The sequence below is a fragment of the Ipomoea triloba genome, chromosome 7 (assembly GCF_003576645.1).
Source record: "Ipomoea triloba cultivar NCNSP0323 chromosome 7, ASM357664v1".
NCBI classification, from domain to species: Eukaryota; Viridiplantae; Streptophyta; class Magnoliopsida; order Solanales; family Convolvulaceae; genus Ipomoea; species Ipomoea triloba.
In genome coordinates this window covers 3333729-3355913 of record NC_044922.1, presented here as the reverse complement: position 1 = coordinate 3355913, position 22185 = coordinate 3333729, and the positions used below count along the sequence as shown (strand labels likewise).

At 37.7% G+C, this 22185-nt stretch overlaps 5 protein-coding genes and 1 non-coding gene across 6 annotated transcripts; 3 read left to right on the top strand and 3 right to left on the bottom strand.

Annotated features, from left to right (window-relative positions):
- Positions 1–1162: 1162 nt before the first annotated feature.
- On the top strand, positions 1163–5003 carry LOC116025391 (aldehyde dehydrogenase family 2 member B7, mitochondrial). The gene is made up of 11 exons (XM_031266612.1): positions 1163–1334; positions 1658–1792; positions 1928–2070; positions 2175–2328; positions 2425–2654; positions 3105–3194; positions 3495–3668; positions 3752–3889; positions 4069–4206; positions 4298–4359; positions 4458–5003. Exons 1-11 carry the CDS (start codon positions 1247–1249, stop codon positions 4729–4731), a joined length of 1626 nt encoding a protein of 541 aa, XP_031122472.1. The 5' UTR covers positions 1163–1246; the 3' UTR covers positions 4732–5003.
- Positions 5004–6692: 1689 nt separating this feature from the next.
- On the bottom strand, positions 6693–8422 carry LOC116025700 (40S ribosomal protein S2-3-like). Its single transcript, XM_031267034.1, has 2 exons — positions 7729–8422; positions 6693–7064 (listed from the first exon to the last, which is right to left on the bottom strand). Exons 1-2 carry the CDS (start codon positions 8374–8376, stop codon positions 6900–6902), a joined length of 813 nt encoding a protein of 270 aa, XP_031122894.1. The 5' UTR covers positions 8377–8422; the 3' UTR covers positions 6693–6899.
- Positions 8423–11798: 3376 nt separating this feature from the next.
- Positions 11799–14349, top strand: LOC116025630 (equilibrative nucleotide transporter 1-like). Its single transcript, XM_031266933.1, has 2 exons — positions 11799–12411; positions 13481–14349. Exons 1-2 carry the CDS (start codon positions 11886–11888, stop codon positions 14212–14214), a joined length of 1260 nt encoding a protein of 419 aa, XP_031122793.1. The 5' UTR covers positions 11799–11885; the 3' UTR covers positions 14215–14349.
- Positions 13285–17600, bottom strand: LOC116025629 (dual-specificity RNA methyltransferase RlmN). Its single transcript, XM_031266932.1, has 10 exons — positions 17362–17600; positions 17198–17274; positions 16506–16608; positions 16185–16282; positions 15963–16093; positions 15730–15838; positions 15210–15401; positions 14993–15129; positions 14049–14749; positions 13285–13614 (listed from the first exon to the last, which is right to left on the bottom strand). The coding sequence occupies exons 1-9, from the start codon at positions 17591–17593 to the stop codon at positions 14461–14463; spliced, it is 1368 nt and encodes a 455-aa protein (XP_031122792.1). The 5' UTR covers positions 17594–17600; the 3' UTR covers positions 13285–13614; positions 14049–14460.
- A 96-nt stretch (positions 17601–17696) lies between these two features.
- Positions 17697–17768, top strand: TRNAG-UCC. The gene has a single exon. It is a non-coding gene; the product is annotated as a tRNA-Gly (tRNA).
- A 31-nt stretch (positions 17769–17799) lies between these two features.
- Positions 17800–20594, bottom strand: LOC116025947. The gene is made up of 4 exons (XM_031267349.1): positions 19795–20594; positions 18828–19001; positions 18635–18726; positions 17800–18550 (listed from the first exon to the last, which is right to left on the bottom strand). The coding sequence occupies exons 1-4, from the start codon at positions 20479–20481 to the stop codon at positions 17956–17958; spliced, it is 1548 nt and encodes a 515-aa protein (XP_031123209.1). The 5' UTR covers positions 20482–20594; the 3' UTR covers positions 17800–17955.
- Between the last annotated feature and the right edge of the window lie 1591 nt (positions 20595–22185).

The window sequence follows — 22185 nt, the reverse complement described above, 5'->3', positions numbered from 1 at the left end:
TTCCCAAAAAGGAAAATTTTGAAGAGAAGATTTTGAGGTTGACGAATGAGCTTAAACAAGACATGATCCTTAAGAGACAAGAGCTTAGGTAAAAGATCTCCACATCAAGGCAAGAAACACGATTTGTTATAAAATGTGGAGAATCAATTAGCACAAGTAATCATGGCTAATACAAAGATGTCATATGGTGCATTGCCTAGCATCACGGAGAACAACCCTTGTAAAGGATCACATGTTATTACCTTGAGAAGTTGAGAAGAGATTCCAGAGCCCAATGCAGCAAAGAGCCACAAAAAGATAAACCAACTTAGGTTTCTCATAGTTGACTTGTTCAAACTGAAAAGACCAATAGACATGACTATATTCTAGAGGAAACAACTCAACCAAGTTAGTAAGACTTTCTTGGTTTGAGTTGCTCATGTGGTCCACTATGGACAATTTAGGTTGATTGAATTCCTTATAATTCTTTACTGATTAAAATTACAAATCAAACTTTACTCAAATTACACCTTCAAATAACTTTTCCTAAGTTAAAATAGTGATACTACACACCCTTTCTAAAGTTTTCCTCCTTATTTTCCCTTCTGACATGGCATTACCTAATTGATTAGGTATTTACTTTAATATTTAATTAAAAGTAAATGATGAACGTGAATTAATGACACTCAATGATCATCATATCATTATTCATTAAGGAGTAAAATGGAGGGAAAGCAGCATTTTTCATTAAAAAAAATATAATCCCACGAAAGCTGAAACCTCACTTATCAAAAAGAAAAAGTCAAGACGACAGACTACGAGGCACCAAAAGATTTGTCAGATTTTCGGTCTTCATCTCGTCCGTGGATTCCCAGCAACTTCCAAACCAACGGTTGTGATCTTCCACTTCCAAACACGTTTCGGTCACACCAGATCCTCCCCACTCCTCTTCCCTCCTCTGAGGCGTTCAGTTTTCTCATGCAATCTCTCCACTATTTCTCTCTCTCTCTTTGCGTCATATGGGTATAATTATTTATACGATATTATCATATAATAATCAATTTACTGCAATTTCTCCAGCATTATATATTATATATATATAATAATATAATAACTTTGAGAAAATCTCTATATAAAAGAGAATCTTTATATTGATACAAAGAGAATAGTCTTTTCTTGATTTTATCTCTATATATATACGCACGCATACAGAGAGAAATACAGAGTGGGAGTTTGGTGGATCACACACTGTAGCTCTCAAACGGCGATGGCGGCTCGTAGAATCACTTCGCTTCTTACTCGTTCCTTGCTTTCTTCTTCTCACTCGTCCTCTCCTCTTCGGTTGCTCGCCGGCGGTATGGATTCTCCTTTGACGTGTTTATCTCTGTGTGTGCATCGCTGCATATGTGTGTTTGTAGTTGTTAGATCGAATGAGCTGTGCCGATAATCGTTTTGATAGCTTTTGTGTGAAATGATGATTTTGTGGAGCTCCATAACTGAATCCGATTTTCTCGGCGAGGAGGGAAGTTAGTTTTAATTGTTGTTTTTGTGATTCAGAATCTGGATTAAATCCTGATTTCAAATTATGCTATTTTGAGGAATTGAGGACAGGTTTTTTTTTTTTTTGGAATAAGTATCTATGTCAGAATAGTCATGGCGTTTTAATTGATCGATTCAGGTGGGAATTCCATTTTGGCCGGAGGAATTCATCGATTCAGCACAGCTGCGGCGGTTGAGGAGGCGATTAAGCCGCCTGTCAGTGTAGAACACACTCAACTTCTTATCAATGGACATTTTGTTGATTCAGCTTCTGGTAAACTTGAATAATCTGTATTGAGAACTGTTCTTCCTTTTCAAAGATGTTTTTTATGTAATTGCCGATCTTGTCAATATGTGTATTAGATGCCATTGCATGTTAAGAACTAATTGTGAAGAGTTGTGGAAACAGGCAAAACTTTTCAGACTATTGATCCCAGGACAGGCGAGGTGATTGCAAATGTTGCTGAAGGTGATGCAGAAGACATTGACCGAGCAGTGTGTGCTGCTCGTAAGGCATTTGATGAAGGACCGTGGCCGAGAATGACAGCTTATGTAAACCTTTGCCATCTTCTTTGTTGTGTTGCTTATCACTGCGACTCTGCTATGTTTTATCTTGGAAAAAACTCGGTGTAAGATACTTGTGTATGCACTTGCAGGAAAGATCGAAGATATTGCTGCGTACTGCTGATCTGATTGAAAAGCATAATGATGAAATTGCAGCACTCGAGACTTGGGACAATGGCAAGCCATATATTCAGTCTGCTAAAATCGAAGTGCCAATGCTTGTGCGCCTAATCCGCTATTATGCTGGTAGGTCCAAGGCCAAAAGGAAGGAACAAACTATCTGCATTCGTTTCGTTTTCTGCTATTGTTTTGAGATTTGATGATTCCTTCCATCTTCTGCAGGATGGGCTGATAAAATCCATGGCATGACTGTCCCTGCTGATGGACCATATCATGTTCAAACTTTGCACGAGCCAATTGGTGTTGCTGGGCAAATTATCCCTTGGAACTTTCCTCTTCTCATGTTTGCTTGGAAGGTTGGGCCAGCATTAGCATGTGGCAACACCGTTGTTATGAAAACAGCTGAACAGACTCCATTGTCTGCGCTTTATGTTGCAAAGCTATTCCATGAGGTAGTACCTATACCTTTTTTCTGAGTGATCTGTTTATCCTTGAATAATTTAGTTGCTTGGTGTAGTCATTTTCTGCAAAACATATTCTTGCCTCTGATTTGTTTTATTTGCAGTGGCTTTAGCCTATATCCTATTGGTCCCCATAAAAGCAGATATTATTCACTTTTATCAAATACATATGTGTTCTTATTCAACCGCTATCATGGCAATATGGCAGCATGTTTTGACAGACTTCCTCTGCTCCTTATCCTGAACTATTTATCCCCAAACCAACCCCGTGATTTTGTTTCTACTCTTTTATTATTTAGTTTTTATATCGGTCATTAGCATAGCTCTACTACCTGAGGAGGTTACTCTATGAAATCGGACAATATTCACCTTCCATTTTTCAGTGATTAATTATTTATACAATTTAGGTTACTTAACATCCTGTTATGCTCTCTGCAACAGGCTGGGCTGCCTCCAGGTGTTCTAAATGTTGTTTCTGGTTTTGGTCCCACAGCTGGTGCCGCTCTTAGCAGTCATATGGATGTGGATAAGGTAGTCTACAGTTTTTAATGCTTTCCTTCAGTCATCTTTGTGTTTTATTTTGTTGCGACTGAAAGTGAAATTATAAATTATTTTCAATCTTTCGATCTTGGAAATGCTGAATTCTAAGTACTTATATTTCTTGAATCTACTACAGAACTTTTTTTTTTTCTATGAACTCATCTAAGTATTAATTCCAATCACAAACATGGACTTAACTGAGAACCAAAGATGTAATCTTCAAAGCTGATATATATGATTAGATATAACTATCTTACTCTAATATGTATTTATTTGTGTTTGTTACTGCAGCTTGCTTTCACAGGATCAACAGCAACAGGGAAGGTTGTGCTTGAATTAGCTACCAGAAGCAATCTTAAACCTGTGACTTTGGAACTTGGCGGAAAATCTCCTTTTATTGTTTGTGAGGATGCTGATGTTGATAAGGCCGTTGAGCTAGCCCACTTTGCTCTGTTCTTCAACCAGGTACATTTGTGTTTCCTAATCCTTCTATAAAGGGCAAGTGTTATTGGAAATAGGATTCACTATAAATGTCTTCTGGTTACCAGGGACAATGTTGCTGTGCTGGATCTAGGACATATGTCCATGAGAGTGTCTATGATGAATTTGTGGAGAAAGCAAAGGCACGTGCTTTAAAACGTGCAGTTGGTGATCCATTCCTGGCAGGTACAGAACAAGGTCCTCAGGTATAAGAAAACGCCCTTTATTACATTTGCGCTTAGTGTGTTTTCTATAAGAAAAAAAAAAATTATATTTGTAAATTTATTGCCTACTAGAATACCCTATTTTGTTCTCCTTCCTTAACCATAATACAAAATAAGAACTGCAGGCGTCATTATTTTTCTTCCTTCTGTATGTATAACAGATTGATTCGGAACAATTTGAAAAGATCCTGAAGTATATTAGACTCGGCGTTGAAGGTGGAGCTACACTTGAAGCGGGAGGCGATAGACTAGGTACCAAGGGCTACTACATTAAGCCAACAGTTTTCTCCAATGTCAAGGTAACACTGTCCCGCACATTTAGATTTTCATGTTTAAATTTTCAGCATGAATGTCTACATATAATTAGTATTAGCATGATCATACCTTCAGGATAATATGTTGATAGCAAAGGATGAGATCTTTGGTCCAGTACAGTCGATCTTGAAATTCAGGTATGTCTTTGACAAAGGCCAAAATGTCTCTAATGATATGGATTTCCTTTAATTTTCACTCTCGACTCTCAACTCTTGTCTTATTTTATTTACTGCAGTGATCTTGATGATGTGGTCCGGAGAGCAAATGCCTCCCGGTATGGTCTAGCTGCAGGAGTCTTCACACAGAACATTGACACTGCAAACACTTTGACCCGAGCATTGAGAGTGGGGACTGTATGGATTAACTGCTTCGACACCTTTGATGCAGCGATTCCTTTCGGTGGATATAAGATGAGTGGACAAGGAAGAGAAAAGGGAGAATACAGTCTCAAGAACTACTTGCAGGTTAAGGCGGTTGTGACGCCATTGACAAACCCTGCATGGTTATGATCATCCTCTCATGATCAATAAAGAGATGAGCCGTATCAAACATTGTTTCAATAACGATGATGATGATAGTGTTATCTTGCCCCTGTTTCTATATTACCTTTGTTTCTTGAGTATACTCAGTAAAGACTCCTTCAGTGACATATTTTACAGTCTCTTACTGGAATGTTACTAGTTCTTGTGCATGTTTGCTTCTTTGATGCTCGCTTTGTACAGCCTATACTTTGCTATGTTTTGGTTGAATCTATTGTGTTTCACTCCTATTGCTTCATAAAGATGTTTGCCCCTTGTAATTTCTTCCGTTAAGGATTTGTTTGTTTAGAGTCTTCACAGGTAACTCAGTTGGTTCCCAAGTGCATCCAAGGATGATGTAGGATTGAATCTTGGCATTCATTGTCAAGGCATTTCACTCTCTTATGGGTGGCTCCTTGAATGTTCTCGGAACGAGAGATTATGCCTTTTGCAAGTATTTGTTATTATGCCTTTTGCAAGTATTTGTTAATAGTGGTATATAAAAGATTAGCAGATTATGAATCCAACAATTTAAGATAATTGGTAAGCGTACTATTAATGTAACTGAGTAAATGGTGCGTCATGTTAAATAGTCATGTTAAATAGTTTTGATTTGTTTTTTTTTTTTGGGGGGGAGGGGGGGATGGTGGGGTAGCAGATTTCTTATGATTAAAAAAATTAAATAAATACATAAAAATAATGAAATTGACTGGTTTTTGTAAACGTCCAATTGCTTGTGAACATGTTAATTAAGTTTCAACTCAAAGGGATATGATGCTAATTAAGACAACTTTAAATGAATTGGGTGGCATCCAGTCATGCTCTCCGTCCTCTTGGATGGGGACAAAGTGTTACTACAATGCTCCACAAATTGGTGTCGGAGATGTGTTCTGAACAACTCTAGTTATCACTAATCTATCATGAAAGTGATTTTTGTTTTTACATAGTATCTTCTAAAACGTATAAAATTTTGTTTGAATCATACATCATTTTATACTAGGAAAGATAAAAGAGAAAGGCGACATGGTCACGTCACAACATATCTCGGTATTAACATATACTCTCATAATAGTACATGAAATCATATTATTTAGAATGAGAAATGGAGTAAATTGGTTTCAAGTCCTTCAACTGAACAAATCGGGCCAGTAGACTACTTGTAACCTCCTAGTTGGGGGCTGCTGGTCAAACAAGGAATGCCTTCACTCCTAGTTGTGTGTTGGGGCTGGAGGAGGGGCTGCTGTAGGGCTTACTTTCCCTCCTAGTTGGGGTAGTAGTGTTATCGAACAAAGTTTACAGTAAACAATGTGTTTGTGTTTATTTGTGTTCGTTTTCATGTTCGGTAGGTTGTGAACAATTCGTTAAGTGTTCATTTATTAATGTGCATGAGCATACTCATTTAGTGTTCATTAAATAATGTTCACAAACATACTCATTTGATATTTATTTAAGATTATTAGTATTCGTTCAAAATTACTTAGAAACAGACTCAATTAAGTGTATAATTTTAACTATAAGTCTTAACAAACAAACACTCTAAATCTTAACAACCTTTGACCAATTCATTAACAGACCTAGTTGGGGGTTGACATGTTTAGCTCCTAGTTGATGGCAGCTACAAACTTCTCCTCATGTTGAGTGAAGAGAAAACTATGACTTAATTAAGTTACAAGCTCTAAATAGTAAAACCTACATATACTTGGGAATTACATGAATTGCAAATGAACTTAGGGCTGATCTCCTTACTACCATTGTTGAATATGTTAGTGACAAAGTGACATTCTCTAGGCATCACAATCTAACATGCATAAATTACTTCACTACAATCTTTAATTTTTGTTATATTGATCAAAAGTCATGTTTTCTATTAATCCAGCAACACCAACTAAGGCCACTCAAGCCCCTTCAAGAAACTAATGACATGATTCATCCTGCTAGAAAACATCACAATCTGTCTAAAGGCCAAGATTTGCATAAGCATTCATTATCTCTGATGAAGAAGAAATTCTAGTGACTGAAAAGACATAATAATCTCAGGTCCACAAGACAAAAAAGAACAAGACTGTATAGAATAACATAAAGAGAAAAATCACTGGTCTTAGACAAAATTTAAACAAACATATCCCCACTGAAAAAAGTTCTAGCAGTAAATTGAAGGCTTATGCATCAACCTTATCAGGAATCTCTTCGATTGTGACAAACTTGGTCGTGGGCTTGGCCAAGATATCAGTGTATTCCTCGAATGGAGATTTCGCAAATCTAGTCTCAGTCCAGAAGTCGGGAGTAAGGAATCCATATGTCTTTGAGAGACAGTCAAAAGTGGCCTGCAATGAAATAGTTTAGCTAAAACCAAAACTCTGAATTGGCCTATGCTATATATACAATCATTATTAAGAAGCAATGAATATAGCTGTGCACACGCACAACTATCTTCCATACAAGACAGTCATCTATGCAGAGAAGCAAGAATTTGTAAGAGCAAACAGCTAATGGAAAAACTAGAAATACTACAAACAACTGAATACACACACTGAAAAGAGAACAATTGCATTTCAATTACAACATTCAAGTACAAGGAAAGAGGGTAAACAAGATGGCTGATGATGTTTCATACAAAATAACAAAACCAATAGCCCTTGGGGCAATTCACATAATCCAAGAAAAGATAGTACCATAACATGATATTATTCTCACAAAGCTACAAATAGCAAATTCTAAGATCATCTGTGTATAAGCAACTCTGCAACACAACTTCAACTACAATGTTCATTCAGCAAAGAAAAAAATCAAGATTCAGTTGAATAATTCTTATGAGTAAAACTAAATAACAATGTTTTAATCAGACTATGCAATAACTATAATTTTCCAAGCTAAACATGGATACTGAAAAGTAATCACATAAACTACACATAATGGTAAAAAGATACTAAATTTACCTTCGCTCAGATTAAACCAGATTAAAACATAATGTAAACAAGAAATTTATACCTTCACAAAGTTTCCAAGGGTCTTTGTGGAGCCACGGGAGGAAGTGAAGACATCTTCAATACCAGCAAACTGGAGCACCTTTTTGGGAACCCTAGCCGCAACAATTCCGGCACCTCGAGGAGCCGGAACCATCCGGACGGTAACGGAGCCACACTTTCCGGTAACCTTGCAAGGAACAGTGTGAGGCTTACCGATCTTGTTACCCCAGTAGCCTCTCCTGACAGGAATCACAGAGAGCTTGGCCAATATGATGGAGCCGCGAATCGCAGTCGCGACTTCCTTAGAGCACTTAACACCGAGTCCGACGTGGCCGTTTCCATCTCCGACAACGACGAAGGCCTTGAACCGGGTCCTCTGTCCGGCCCGGGTCTGCTTCTGAACCGGCATGATTTTCATTACCTCGTCCTTCAACGATGGTCCGATGAGCGTATCGACGATCTGGTACTCCTTGATTGGGAGTGAATGAAGGTAAATTTGCTCCAGAGATCGGATTTTACCTTCCTTCACGAGGCGGCCGAGCTTCGTCACCGGCACCCATTTCTCCTCCTCCGTGTCACGGCGGCCACGGCGTCCGCCGCGACCTCTGCCTCCACGGTCGCCTCTCCCTCTGCCGCCAAAGCCACGTCCGAAGCCTCCTCTTTCAGCCATTCTGCCTCTGATGCGTTATCTCACTCGACTACACAAGAAGAAAGAATGGGGGAACTAGGGTTTGCGGGATTTAAATGGGAATAGGTAGGGTTTAGGGTAACAATGGGCCTAAGGCCCAAGAACAATGTTGGGCTGGGCAATACACTTGTTCAAAGAAACGGTATGTATATCCAGGCCAGATGGTTTTCTATCGATCATTATACACTGTCAACCCATGATTTATACTCCGGCAAATTATTGTGTCCACGTAGTTTTGGGCAAATTATGCTGTGGACCAGGTCCACCTTGCAAGGTGGACCTGGGTTCAAAACTACGTCGTTTTTGTCTCTTTTTTTTTTTTTTTTTAAACATATTGCTGAATATAGAGTTGTTCAAAAATGTGTGAATGTAGAGGTTTCAAAGTGTGAATGTAGAGTATAGAAATCGTGAATGTAGATTTATGATTGTACGAATGTAGCCCTGTAATGTGTGAATGTGGAGTTCTCAAGTTGTGAATATGGAGTATAGGACCTGTGAATATAGAGTTTTGAATGTGTGAATGCATAACAATGGTAATATAGTTACCAAACATATAATCCTATAATGTGTGAATGTGGAGTTTACAAAGTGTGAATGTAGATTATCATATAATCCTGTAATGTGTGAATGTAGAGTATAGTGTATGTGAATGTAAACCCAGGTCCACCTTGCAAGGTGGACCTGGGTCCACGGCATAACAATTGGTAGTTTTGTGTAACCATAACAAAAAGTACATTTTAATATATTGAATATACATTATATAATATAATGTACATTTAGTACACAAATAACGTATATCCCCTAAATATAATATACATTTTTAATATACTCAAAGTATATTATTTTTATACTGAATGCACATTATTTGATAGTATGGCCCATGGTCCACCCAATAATAATTGTGTATTCCATCACCATAGAGAATCTAATCATTGTATTCCTATCACAATAATGATTGCCATGGTCACAATAGTTATACCATGAACTAGGGTCCACATTTTAAGGTGGACCAGTCACAATTTACATGAATGTTCACAATTTAAATTGTGAGCGTTTAATATATAAATTGTGAACATTTAGTATGTAAATTTTAGATTTCAAAGTAGATTCGGATTCATAGAATAATTTGCCCCATGAATCACTCCTTGCTTGTTTGTATAGACTTAGAATAATTCGTCAATTGCCTTAGGTCCAATGCTTTTTGTCAATATTATGGCCTATGCTGTAATTTACGGTCGTTATATCGTGGACCATGGTCCATTGTCTAAAAATGGTACCATTTTTTTAAGTAAAGAAACAGGTATCGTCACATTTTAATAGAGCTCCGTAAATAAAATTACAGTTTATCTCAAATGATATTGTCTCACATTTGTTTTTATATTATCAAATGAAAATGTAATTGTGTTGAAAGGAAACTGCAGTGTATATAAAATGAAACTGAATAACAGTTTCACATATTTGAGTGTATATTGTCCAATGAAACTGTAGCTATATCGAAATGATACTGAAGTTGTATTGAAATGAAATTGCAATGTATATAAAATGAAACTTGAATAATAGTTTCACATATTTGAATGTATAATGTTAAATAAAAGTAACCTGAAGGGTGCGGTTGAGTGGAAGTGACTCATTGATCCTTAACCAAAAGTCAAGAGTTTGATCCTTGGCACACCTATGGTCCACTTTATAAGTAATCTGGAGGGTGTGGTTGTTATTTTCTTTTTCTCTATAACTCATGTTGGCTACAAGCTGTCTATTGGGTACGAAATTTAAGAGATAAATCCTCCTACTTATATTCTTAAACCCTAATAGTATTCTTTGATTTTTCAAAAATAAATAAATAGGAGCAATCTGAACTAAGTTCGAATTGTGATTATTCACGATTTTTTTATGATAACAATGCCAGCATGGGTGAGAGATAAGGAAGAGAGAAAAGGGAATGGTCTCATATGCAAGACTTGGATTTTTTTGCATAAAGTGAAACCCACAACAAAGAAATTCCAATCGCAAAGACTTCGCGTGACATGTACAAATGCGTCCAGCGGGCGCGTCACAGACGCTGGCATATTGTTTTTCTTTAATCATCTTTAATTTTTTATTTTTTTTTCATCCATAATATCTTTACTAATTAAACTTACAAAAACCACAAAAAACTCTACTATTACGAATGTTCTTAGTAACTACTATACAAAATTACAAATTTATTTGACCTATTGATCAATTATATAATCCACCTATTGATTTCTTAGTAATCGCAAAAACGACCTATTGATTTTTTTATTTGAGCTATCTATTATATGCAACCTGATTGGTTTACCCTTAATTAGAAAATTAAGCTAAAATTCATACTCTATGAATCTAAGATTCGTAATCAATGATTAGGTATAAATGCAGACAATTTATTGGTCGACTATAATAATCAATAATAAGGATAAGAATATAATTAAACGTGAGAATGTCATAATAGTCGATAACTAAAAGTGAAATTTGCTCAAAGTCATAGATGTAATATAAAAAAAATTAATAGAATATAACTAAATATGACAATGCCACAATAGTCGAGGACTAAAAGTGAGAAGTTGCTCAAAGTCAAGGATGTAATATGAAAAAAAATTTTAAAAAAATATGACTAATGGTAGCAATGCCACAATAGTCAATGGCTAAAAGTGAAATTTGCTCAATCATAAAATTACAAATTCGACTTCTAACAAGAGTTATCTATAGGTTGAGAAAGTAGTTATGAACCGATACTGCATTGTAATAGAGTCAGTAGTATTCAAAAAAAAAAAAAAAACAAGGGTTATCTATTTTTTATCCTGATTGGTTTACCCTAAATTAAAAAATTAAGCTTAAAATTTTTTTTTTTTTGTCACTGGACCACAAGGTTCTTGGCAAATTAAGTTTAAATTCATTGTTTATAAATCTTAAACTATCAGTATCATGCAATATTCTCTCACTTTTAAAAATGGATCATACTCTACATCATCAAATTTGTAATTCTTTCATTATTTTCTCTACATCCCTGTAATACTCATCCATTTTTATATTATATTATAAATATTATAATTATAACAAAATAATATTAAAATAACAAAAAGAAATAGTCAAAAGGCGCACGACAGCCTTTTGCTGGCTGAAAGCTTGCTAAAAATTAGCAAGTTTTCAAGCTACATTGGATAAAAAATTAAAACAAAACAAAAATTAAAAACAAAAAACAAAAAACAAAACCAAACAAACAAACAAACAAAAACACATCATCTTACACCAAGAATTATAGTATCAGCTCGGGTCCACATTCCAATAGACTCATCACAATTATAGTATGAGTTCGGTCCACATTACAGATAGACACATCACAACTTACATATGTAGGGGACCCATGTCGACGGAATAATTTGCCATCCTACACATTTACACATCAAAGAGATCCTAGTGACAATTTGTAGATTTGCAAGTTGACTCAAAGACTCCGGCAACCACCACCGACGCCAATGGGTGCCGCCGCCGCCTCATCCAACGCCGATTCAGAATCGGCGCCCCTGTTGCTTGCCACTGCGCCCTCAAAAATCCCAGAAGACTCCTTTCACTTAGCCTACATCACCTACTTCACCCTCGGCGCCGGCTACCTAATCCCATGGAACGCCTTCATCACCGCCGTTGACTACTTCTCCTACCTCTACCCGGCCGCCTCCGTCAACCGGATTTTCTCCATTGTCAACATGACGGTCAACCTCGTTTCCGTCTCCTTCGTCGTCGCCTTCGCGCACAGATCGCGGCCGGCGGCGAGGATCAACGCCGGCTTGGCCCTATTCACGGCGGCCCTCGTCGGCGTGCCGCTCGTGGATGCTTTCTACGTGAAGGGTAACGTCGGCGTCTATGGTGGGTTCTATGTAACTGTGGGGTTGCTATTTGTGTGTGGAGTTGCCGACGGGATGGTTCAGGGCAGTGTAATTGGAACCGCCGGAGAGTTGCCGGAGAGATACATGCAGGCTGTGTTTGCCGGCACTGCTGCTTCTGGTATTTAACTATCCACATATTAACCAATGCTTTGTTTTGAACTATGTTTTCATCGTTGAGTTAATTTCATTTTTAGTCCTAGATGTATATGTCGTAGTTCAGTTTTAGTTCCTTTTTATTAGAACATTTATATTTGGTCCTAGTATAGTAGTATTATTGTGATTTGTGACATGACCATTTTTGGTACTCTATCAACAAAACAGTTGTATTGTCGTTAAATACAAAGGCATTTCGGTCTTCAATTATAGATTTTTTCAAAAAAATAAACATAAAAATATACTTAGTTCTGCAACAATTTTGTTGGCGGAGGACAAAAAATGGTCATGCCACAATAATACTAGGATCAAATGTGAATATTTTGATTAAAAATGATTAAAAGTGAAATGTCACCTATAAATCTAGAACCAAAAATGGAATTAACTCTTTCATCATTCTTGAATACTCATCCTAATATAGTATTTATACCATATTTGTCTTTTTTTTCTTTTTTTTTTTTGAAAGATACCATATTTGTCTAAGTACTCAATATTGTAATATTGATTGCCCTGGCCTGGCTGGCCATTCCCGAATTAGTAACTTCGTTTCGTTTTCCTTTTCCACCGGCCACTTCGTTTTTTTGCCAAGTTGCTTTTCTTTTTGTCTAATTCACTTTATTTTCATTTGTCTTGTCTTAGTTTTGGAAATACCCCCATTCATAGTTCTATGATTTTTATTTATTTATTTATTTTTTTGTTGCAAAACTAGGTCTATGAATTGAAAGGTCGGAATGATAAGATTTAAATGTTTTTATCAACATAATAATCTGTCAATGATTTTGTGGTCAAGTGACATGTAATGACTCTCCCAAATAGAGTGACTGTGATTCCCTCGTCATCCAAAAAAAACCCCCTTATTTTCATGTTGAAAAAGGGATTCACAATTCATCAATATGTAGTATACTGATCTTCCGGCCCACACTGAGTGATAGAGCTATTTCATTACTCTCTACCTTTATTTACAAGTTTTAATCCGTGTACTTATATGTACAACCAGAAGTGCAAAACTCAGCGTCCGAATTGGTGCTTTGCAGGTGTTCTAGTTTGTCTGCTAAGAGTTGTGACCAAAGCTGTGTATCCACAAGATGCTGAGGGGCTGAGGAAAAGTGCAAACCTTTACTTCATTGTAGGCATTGCTCTGATGGTTGTGAGTGTGGTTTCCTACAATCTGGCACAAAGACTCCCGGTGATTAAATACTACCGTGATCTGAAAGCTCAAGCTGTGAACAAAGAGATGGAACAAAAGGGCGACGAAATGGGTAGGGAGCTATGGACGTCAAACCTGCGTGACATTATAGGGGGTGTGAAGTGGTATGGATTTGGCATTGTTATTATCTATGTTGTCACGATAAGCATCTTTCCTGGATGCATCACGGAGGACGTGCATTCTGAGATCCTCGGTGACTGGTTCCCAATCCTGTTGATTACAAGCTTCAATCTATTCGACTTGGTTGGCAAGTGCCTAACTGCTATCTATGTTATCGAGAATTCTAAGGTTGCAATTGGTGCATCCTTTGCGAGGGTGGTGTTGGTGCCTCTTTTCTACGGTTGTATCTATGGTCCTAGAATATTTAGAAGCGAGGTTCCAGTTACAGTACTGACCTGTCTTTTGGGCGTAACGAATGGATACTTGACCAGCGTGCTGATGATGTTGGCTCCCAAGACCGTGGAGCTGCAACACGCAGAGACAGCGGGAATTGTGCTTGTGCTGTTCTTGGTGATTGGTCTGGCAATAGGTTCTGTAGCATCATGGCTCTGGGTTCTGTAGTTTATGTCAACTGCAACATCCTCTTTGTCAGTGAACTGAATTTATGTCACTTTATTATCAAAAAATCTTAAATGTAAACAGAATTTGAAGAACAGAAAGGGCTTTCATGTGAATTCCAACATTAAATTCAAGAGAGTTGTGTCTTGGCCAAATTATCCCCACGTGACAGGAAGAATAACTTTAGATAATATGTTTCTATTGGGGGATGTAACTATGAGATAATAACAGTCAGACAGGGAATGTCAGTCATACTGAAGCTTCTAATGCTGCTTGAAATTGGGAGGGCACCCGTAGCAAGGGAGCCTGTATGTCACCGGGATTACCAAGTTGACCACAGGCTGCCATTTGATCATCACCTCTACTTAGTCGGAGAAAAACAACACATCCTGCTTCGGCTAGAATATTTCGGAACTCAATTATCTTCTCCTCCTTTGTTGGTTTAAATAGAGATCCAGAATGAGGGTTAAAAGATATGAGGTTAATCTTGCAAGGAATGCCATGGATGAGATGAATTAGCCTCTTTGCATCCTCAATACTAGAAAAAGAAAGTTCACCAATTAGTAATGCCATAGATGACAGTACCGTTTCGAATAGTGAGTAATTGTAAGACGTGCACATGGAACATCAAAGGCTTACAAGGGCAAATGACAATTAACGATCATATGTTTGCTATAGTGTAAAATGATGGGGGACTCAAAATGCTTCAAGTTTTTATCGGAATTTAGTGGATTATGCATGGCAACACGCAGTCATGCAGATACGAATAAAAACAATTTACCTGTCGTTAACTCCTGCAAGCATAACGTATTCAAATAGAACTTTGTAGTTGTGTTTTGTATGAAGCTCCTCTTTAAGAGTCCCAAGAAGCAAGTTCAAGTTATATTTTCGGTTGATTGGCATGATCCAATTTCTAACCTGTAATATTTTCATGAAAAGTTAATTCAACTGTATACAAGATTTACATCAGATCCTTGATGGCTTCTCAAAGAAAATACCTCATCCGTAGTAGCATTCAGGCTGACTGCCAAAGCACAATTAGATTCACGTAGAAAACGCTTTAGCTGGGGTACAAGACCGCTGGTTGAAATGGTCACCTTGCGAGGACTAAAATGAAGCCCTTGTTCATCAACCAATATGTCTGCAGCTCTTATCACATTATCAGTGTTGTGGAGTGGTTCCCCCATCCCCTATATAGAACCATTCATTAATACTTAATAGTTACTTGAAAAGGAGGCCATAGGCTTGATTCTTGGTATTAAAAAACCGAGAAAAAACACAATAGGTGACGTTGTATTCATGGTAAGCTGCTATCAACCATACCAACACTAGTAGTCCTTGCAAACTGAGGGAAAAAAATTCTGCCATTCGATTGGTATGGCAAAATCTAATAATCTTTAAGAATTGGACTTAGTGGATAAAAAGATGTTCAGTTTTGTTAATAGAATTGTAGAAATGACAATACAAAAGTACAGCAGGAAGGTTGTAAAGCAGAAGTGCCATAAATCAACAACTTACCATGAATACAACATTTGTAATCGGGCCAACTTCACTTGACAGCAAACGCCGTGCAAGAACTGCCTGCTCAACTATCTCTGCAGTTGATAAGTGTCTCCTTAGACCCATTCTGCATAAAAATAAATCAAAATAAAATGAAAAGGATTCATCAAACAGGTGCAGTCAACTAAGCTTCCAATGCACCAATTGAGTTAATAGAGTAACAAGGATAATTTTAGTGTGCTTGAACTTGCCTGCCAGTGTAGCAGAATTGGCAATTCATGGCGCAGCCTACTTGACTAGAAATACAGACAGTAGTTCTACCCCGGTCGCAAGGTATAACAACGGTTTCTATAACCATGCCATCTTCCAACGTGAATAACATCTGTAACCTCCTGCGAGTTCTACATAAATGTGATGATTCTCAAAGAAGAGAACATCTAACTTCTAGGGAATAATAAAAGTATATTGTTAACCTTCTTAGTTCCATCAGACGCTGTCCGGATATCTTTCAAGTTTAATGCTTTGAATTCAGCATGCTCACTTAGCATTTTCCTGAATTCTTTATTCAGACCTGTAAAGAAAATACACAAAAGATCTTCATTTCCAAATAAGCAAAAAAGTGGGAAACATGTATTTGCCGCATGCAAAGATCCAACTATCCAAGAACATGCCAACGTGTATGTGTGCGCACCCACAAGGAACATGCAAAAGACCTAAACCAGAATATGCCAGTAACAATATACAAATGGATAATCTATGCAATACTAAAGTTTCAATATAAAATACCAACTAACCCTCTAGCTCTTCACTGCACTGTGCCCAGATATTATTTCCATAAAGGCGCTTCCAAAGCATCAAAGCCTGAGCAGGCCTATAACCATGTGACTGAACCCATTTCTGCGAAATATTTTCCAAAATAGAAATCACTCAAGGGTTTTAAGAGGGACCTTTAAGAGCAGATTTAAATCTTAAAATCAAATGGGAAAAAACTATAAACCTCATCAATATCAATGTGACAAGAGCTCTGCAAAGTGCAAACACAATTGCTAATAGTGCTATTCTATATATGTGTGCAATGTAAATCTACTCTTAGCATACTGTATGCATATGACACAAGTTACCTCAAGCTCTTAAAGTTATTAAGATACATTACTTACAGCACCAAGCAGGGAAGCTTAGCCATATTAATATTATTGACTAATTTTACTGCAAATTAGTAGTATATGATTCAACAGCCATGCAACTCTTTTGCACAATCCAATTTATCATCATTATATCTCCAACTAGATGCAATAAAAAGGCCTCCAAAAGTGCAAAATCACGGCATATATGTTAGGCTTCTCCGAGACTTTGAACCCTATAACTTGGAAAACATAGAATTAATCCCAAAAACACACAAAGCTTCCATAATACTACTCAAGACAATAATTAAATGCAAAAAATCAATCATATTAAGTTATAAGCATGTATGAAAACAAAGACATACCTCAAGTTCAGTATATCTCATCCCTTTCAAAATCACTTTCGAGCAATCCTCAAGCACTCCCTTCTTGTCCGTATCTCCTAGAAAATGGCATAAAAATCAGAACTCTACGAGAGAAATTTAAGGAAATGAATGTATCTGCGTTCATACACGCAATAGTAACATACCGGCGGCGACATAATTGTCATTTCGAAGGGTTGTGTTGTCCAGAGGCGGCGAGGGGCGAATGGCGGCGGTAACCAGGCAGCGCCGGGAAGAAAGGGAGCGAGGCAGCGGCGGCTTCAGGGACGTGAAGGATAGAGGTAGGCGTGTAACCGTCGCGACGGAAAAGTCGGCTGCGGCGAACACAGAGGTGGCGCCGGCGAGTTGAATTCGCCTCATCCACACACACCGACTCATCTCAGTCTCAGAACTTGAAAACCTGTTTGCTTAATTTACTTTATAAATAGGGTACTTTATATATAGCGTAGTTAAATTTGCTTTGAGCCGTTAAAAACAACAAGCGTTTGTAGTCCAATGGTTAGGATAATTGCCTTCCAAGCAATAGACCCGGGTTCGACTACCGGCAAACGCAACCTTTTAATTACATCTACATTTTCCAATTCTACACCAAACAAAATGGGATTTTCATTTTCAATAAAAAGAATACATTAACCATGGAGAGGCATACAAAAGAAACAATATACAACTGATTAAAGAATCTAAGAATTGATTTCCAAAAAAAAAAGAATCTAAGAATCTTGCATGGAATAGGATGAGGATCAAGGGTTCTTCACTTTGATCCTTAGCTTCCTGGCAATGTTTGCTGCCCTGGAATGCACTGCTCTTTTGCCAGGCTCACATTGTTCCATTTCAATCCAATTAACAACTTTCAATAACACTGACTCACAACCCTTTCCTCTACACTTGTTTAGCCCATCATTTTCCAATGCTTCCTCTATGAAATCCATGAACCACTTCCCAGCTTCGTCTTCAATCCGCTTTCCCAATCTGATTGTGTTCGAAATGCTGCAATGGGGGCCCGGTTTCTTGTTCTCGTCGTTCATGGCTGACGATGGCCTCGAATGCTTTCCCAAATTCGGTTTCTGATCGCTTGGGAAGGCTGCAGCTCTTCGTTTCGAGGCGTGGGAGTGGGGAGTTGGAGACTGTTGTGATGAATTGAGTGTGATTTCTTGTAAAATGGAAGGGTTGTTTTCGTGATCGTTGATCTGTTTCGGTTCTGTGGCTTCGGTTGCTGCCTGGATTGATACCATTTCTGCCACTGATTGCTTTAGCTGTTGATGGAATTCGAGAAACTGATCGATTGAGGCTGCTGGGGAGTCTGCTCTTGCTGCTTTACTCATGTTTGAAAACATCCTGCATTCAGTTGCATATAAAAAAAAGTGGTTACAATAACTGAAATATGTGTCCCGTTTTAACTAAAAGTCAACAGAAACGTACTCGAGAGCCCGGATGAGGTTTTCAGTGGCTGATGCATCTCTCAGTGCCTGAAGAGCTACCTTCTGGGCTCTATTGCGGTGCTGCATTGCCTCCTAGTACACAAATACACAATAAATTAAACACCGATGTTCATATAACTCCTTGTGGTCATTTGTCGGCTAGGGTGTGTTGCGATCAAGAGGAAAGAATGTACCTTTCCCAACATACTCAATTTTCCAGGGAGATTGGTGTTGTCCGGAGGTGAATCAAAGGACTGAGATTCCACCACTGAAGAACACAGAGGATTCTCCGAGATTATGGTTGCAGAAGCTGCCATTACTGGATTCCTTAAATGTGGGGGTGAAGTTGAAACCTTCTTCTCCTTTATCTACACCAAACAAAACACCAATCAAATACTTGCAAATTCTTTACAGCAATAATGTTGGACTTTTTTTTTAAGTGACAAAACTCAAATTCACTGTGGGATGGTATGCACTTGTAAATTGTAAACCTTGCTACTTAACAACAAGGAGATTGACAACAATAATGTTTGACTTTTTTTAGGTGACAAAACTCAAATTAATTATGCGATGGTATGCACTAGTAAACTATAAACTTTGCGGACTTGCGACTTGACCACAAGGAACTAAAACCAAATTAGATTGCTCATAATTGTTATATCTATGTGTGTGTGTGTATTAGGTTTCCTAGTTTCCGCTAAAGTAATCCTAAACTCCAAAACCCCTGCAGAGTCATTGATAAGATAAATCGCAAGTCAAATAACAGTTTTTTTTAAGGCTGCAATAGGTAAACTTCGTGTCGCTTATAGCTGATCGGCTCGAACCTACTAATTTTTTTAAGAGTCTAAACAAGGTAAATTCTACTTTGTGACGTTACTACCATAGCTAGCAAAACCACCACAAAAAAAGCAAATTCACCTAAATTACTCGTAACTAATTAATTCAAACTAATATGGCCAATAAATCGTTCTCATTGAGAATCAAACTTAAAATTTTGTGATTATCAAATCAATATTACCATTTAACTAACTTAGTTGGTTGCTCCTTCTTTTATTCTAATTTGGTATATACCGTAACTAGGTTAACGTATTGCATGTTTGAGTAAAGAGTAATAATGCATTTATTATTTATATATAGAATGTTCGGTCAAAGTGTACCTACCGCAGAAGGGAAGGGGCTTTTGATGATTCTATGTTCGCGGCAATCCGTTACGCTTCTGCTTCTCGAAAATTTCTTCATCGTCTTCGGCGTGACGCAAATCTTCCCGATAATAGCCGGAATCTCCCCTTTAGCCTCGGCCAGTTTCGGAAACACGGCGCCGACGACTGAAGACCTCACCGCCCCGCCGAATTTCGCCGGCGAGTTTCCTTTCACCGGCGTACATTGATCAAGATCAATAGGAACCGGCTTCAGAACCATAGGAGAAGCAAAAACCTCCGTTCCCCACGCAGGCCGGACTTTATTCACGGACTCAACTCCGATCCGTCCACGCGCCACCTCGGGCGTGCCGATCAAAGGCTGCCGACCGGGCAACGGCCTGGCGCCTCTGACGACCGGAACGGGCGAACCGGGTTCGAACCGGTCGACATAAATAAACTGCCCTAACTGCATCTTGTTGCTGAGAACGAGGTCGTCTTGCTCAAACGGAAGACTAACGTAGACCGAATCCGAGGAATCCGAAACCTTAATATAGAATCCGTGCTCCGGCCAGAGATTCTTCTCGTCGAGATCCGCCGGAACAATGTCGGTGACCTGCAACAGGGAGCTCCGGTGCTCCCCCGTCGGCTTATCGCCTGACTTCATCCCATTCAACAGCTTCAACAAAACCCCCGGCTCCAACGCCGCCATTATCGTTTCCGAGAACGGAACTTTCGATCAAAAAATCAGTGAGAAATCGGAGAAAGAAAAACGTCGGAGCTACTGAGATTGTTTCTTTGTTTGCCGCAGGTGATATATCGGAGCGGGTGAGCTGAGAGTAACGGTAAAAAAAGATAAAAACAAATAAATAAATAACAGAAAAAAAAAAAAGGAATACCGGAATTTTAAACATGGGATTTTGGAGCTTGTGCTAACGGTCATAAATGTCACTAGTAAAGCTGGTGGGCCCATGTGTTGTATTATTCTTTTGCATATGATTGTAACACCTTTGTAGCCTTGTAGGAAAAATGTTGATTTTATTCCTTGGAGTATAACATAACCCACTTTTTTACCCAATTAGTGATAAAAATAGCGTTTAAGGGATTAAAATAGTCTAATTTAAAGGTTAAAGATGATCACTCATATAATTCAGTATTAAATGTGTACCACATATATAACTGGATGACCAAAAAATTTATTTTTCCCTATTTCTAAACTAGTTAAAAGTTAATATTTAATTATTTATACATATTTAAAGAAAACATATTTGTAAGAGCATCCTTATCAGTGAAATTTTTCACGGTTTTTGATGAGTTTTTGTAAGTGTGATTATGAAAGAGAATATGAGAGAAAAGAGATAAAAAAATAATAAAACAAACTTAATTAAAAAAAAAAAAAAAAGAACTGCAACCTGACATAATGCAGAGCAGTTAGACTGCAGAAGTGAAGAAGTCACATTGCACGCACCAACTGGGCATGCTGTTGTGTCCATCACACGGAGACCAATGCAAAGCTTAGAATTTCAGCACTCAGACTATGAACCCTTCACTTGCAGGAAATCATTTTGTCAAAAAACTCCATCTCACATCAGTAAAAGACTCCATCCTTCTTCTTCTTCTTCTTCTTCTTCTTCTTCTTCTTCTTCTTTTTTTTTTTTTTGCTGTTTCAAAAACCAAGCATTATCCACTGATGTGAATGTTCTAAATACACACTTATACTTTGTATATTAGAGCAACTCCATCAATGCATATTTGAGGGATCATAGCAGAGAAAAAACTCATTGGAAGGGATCATAACTGATATGGAGATAAAAATTTGAGGAGATATTTCTCCTGCAAAATCAAAGATATTGCAGGANAAAATGGTGGGTCCACAAAAAACTGAGAAAAAACTCAAACTAGTGTGAGGAAGAGTTATTGTGATTGAGTAAGATGGTAGATGATGAGATGGATGTTGGGGCCCACAAAAAACTGAAGAAAAAACTCCAACTGATAAGGATGCTCTTATATATTTTCATCATGTATGGTATCTTACTTTTTCCTGTGTTTTGTTTTCAATTTTTTCAATAATTGTTTTTGTGTTATCTAAGTTGTTGTTTTGTAATGAGTGAATTCATAATAAAGTATGATTGCATTTGATATTTTATATATTCTCGGTTGTAAGTAAAATGTATATTAGTTTGTCCCACAATTGAATTTAGAACTTAACGTGAGAGAAACAACAATGCCCATAAATAAAATTCATAATATTTTCAAAATTGTAGTTTGATTTGGAATATAATATATAAAAGTGGGAAGTAGGGGAGTGAGGAGCTTGAGGTTTGACACAATTGTGGGACTAGGGTCCACCTTGCAAGGCCGACCCATGTTTACAATTTTAGAGCTCTATGTTTATAATTTTTGAACGCTATGTACA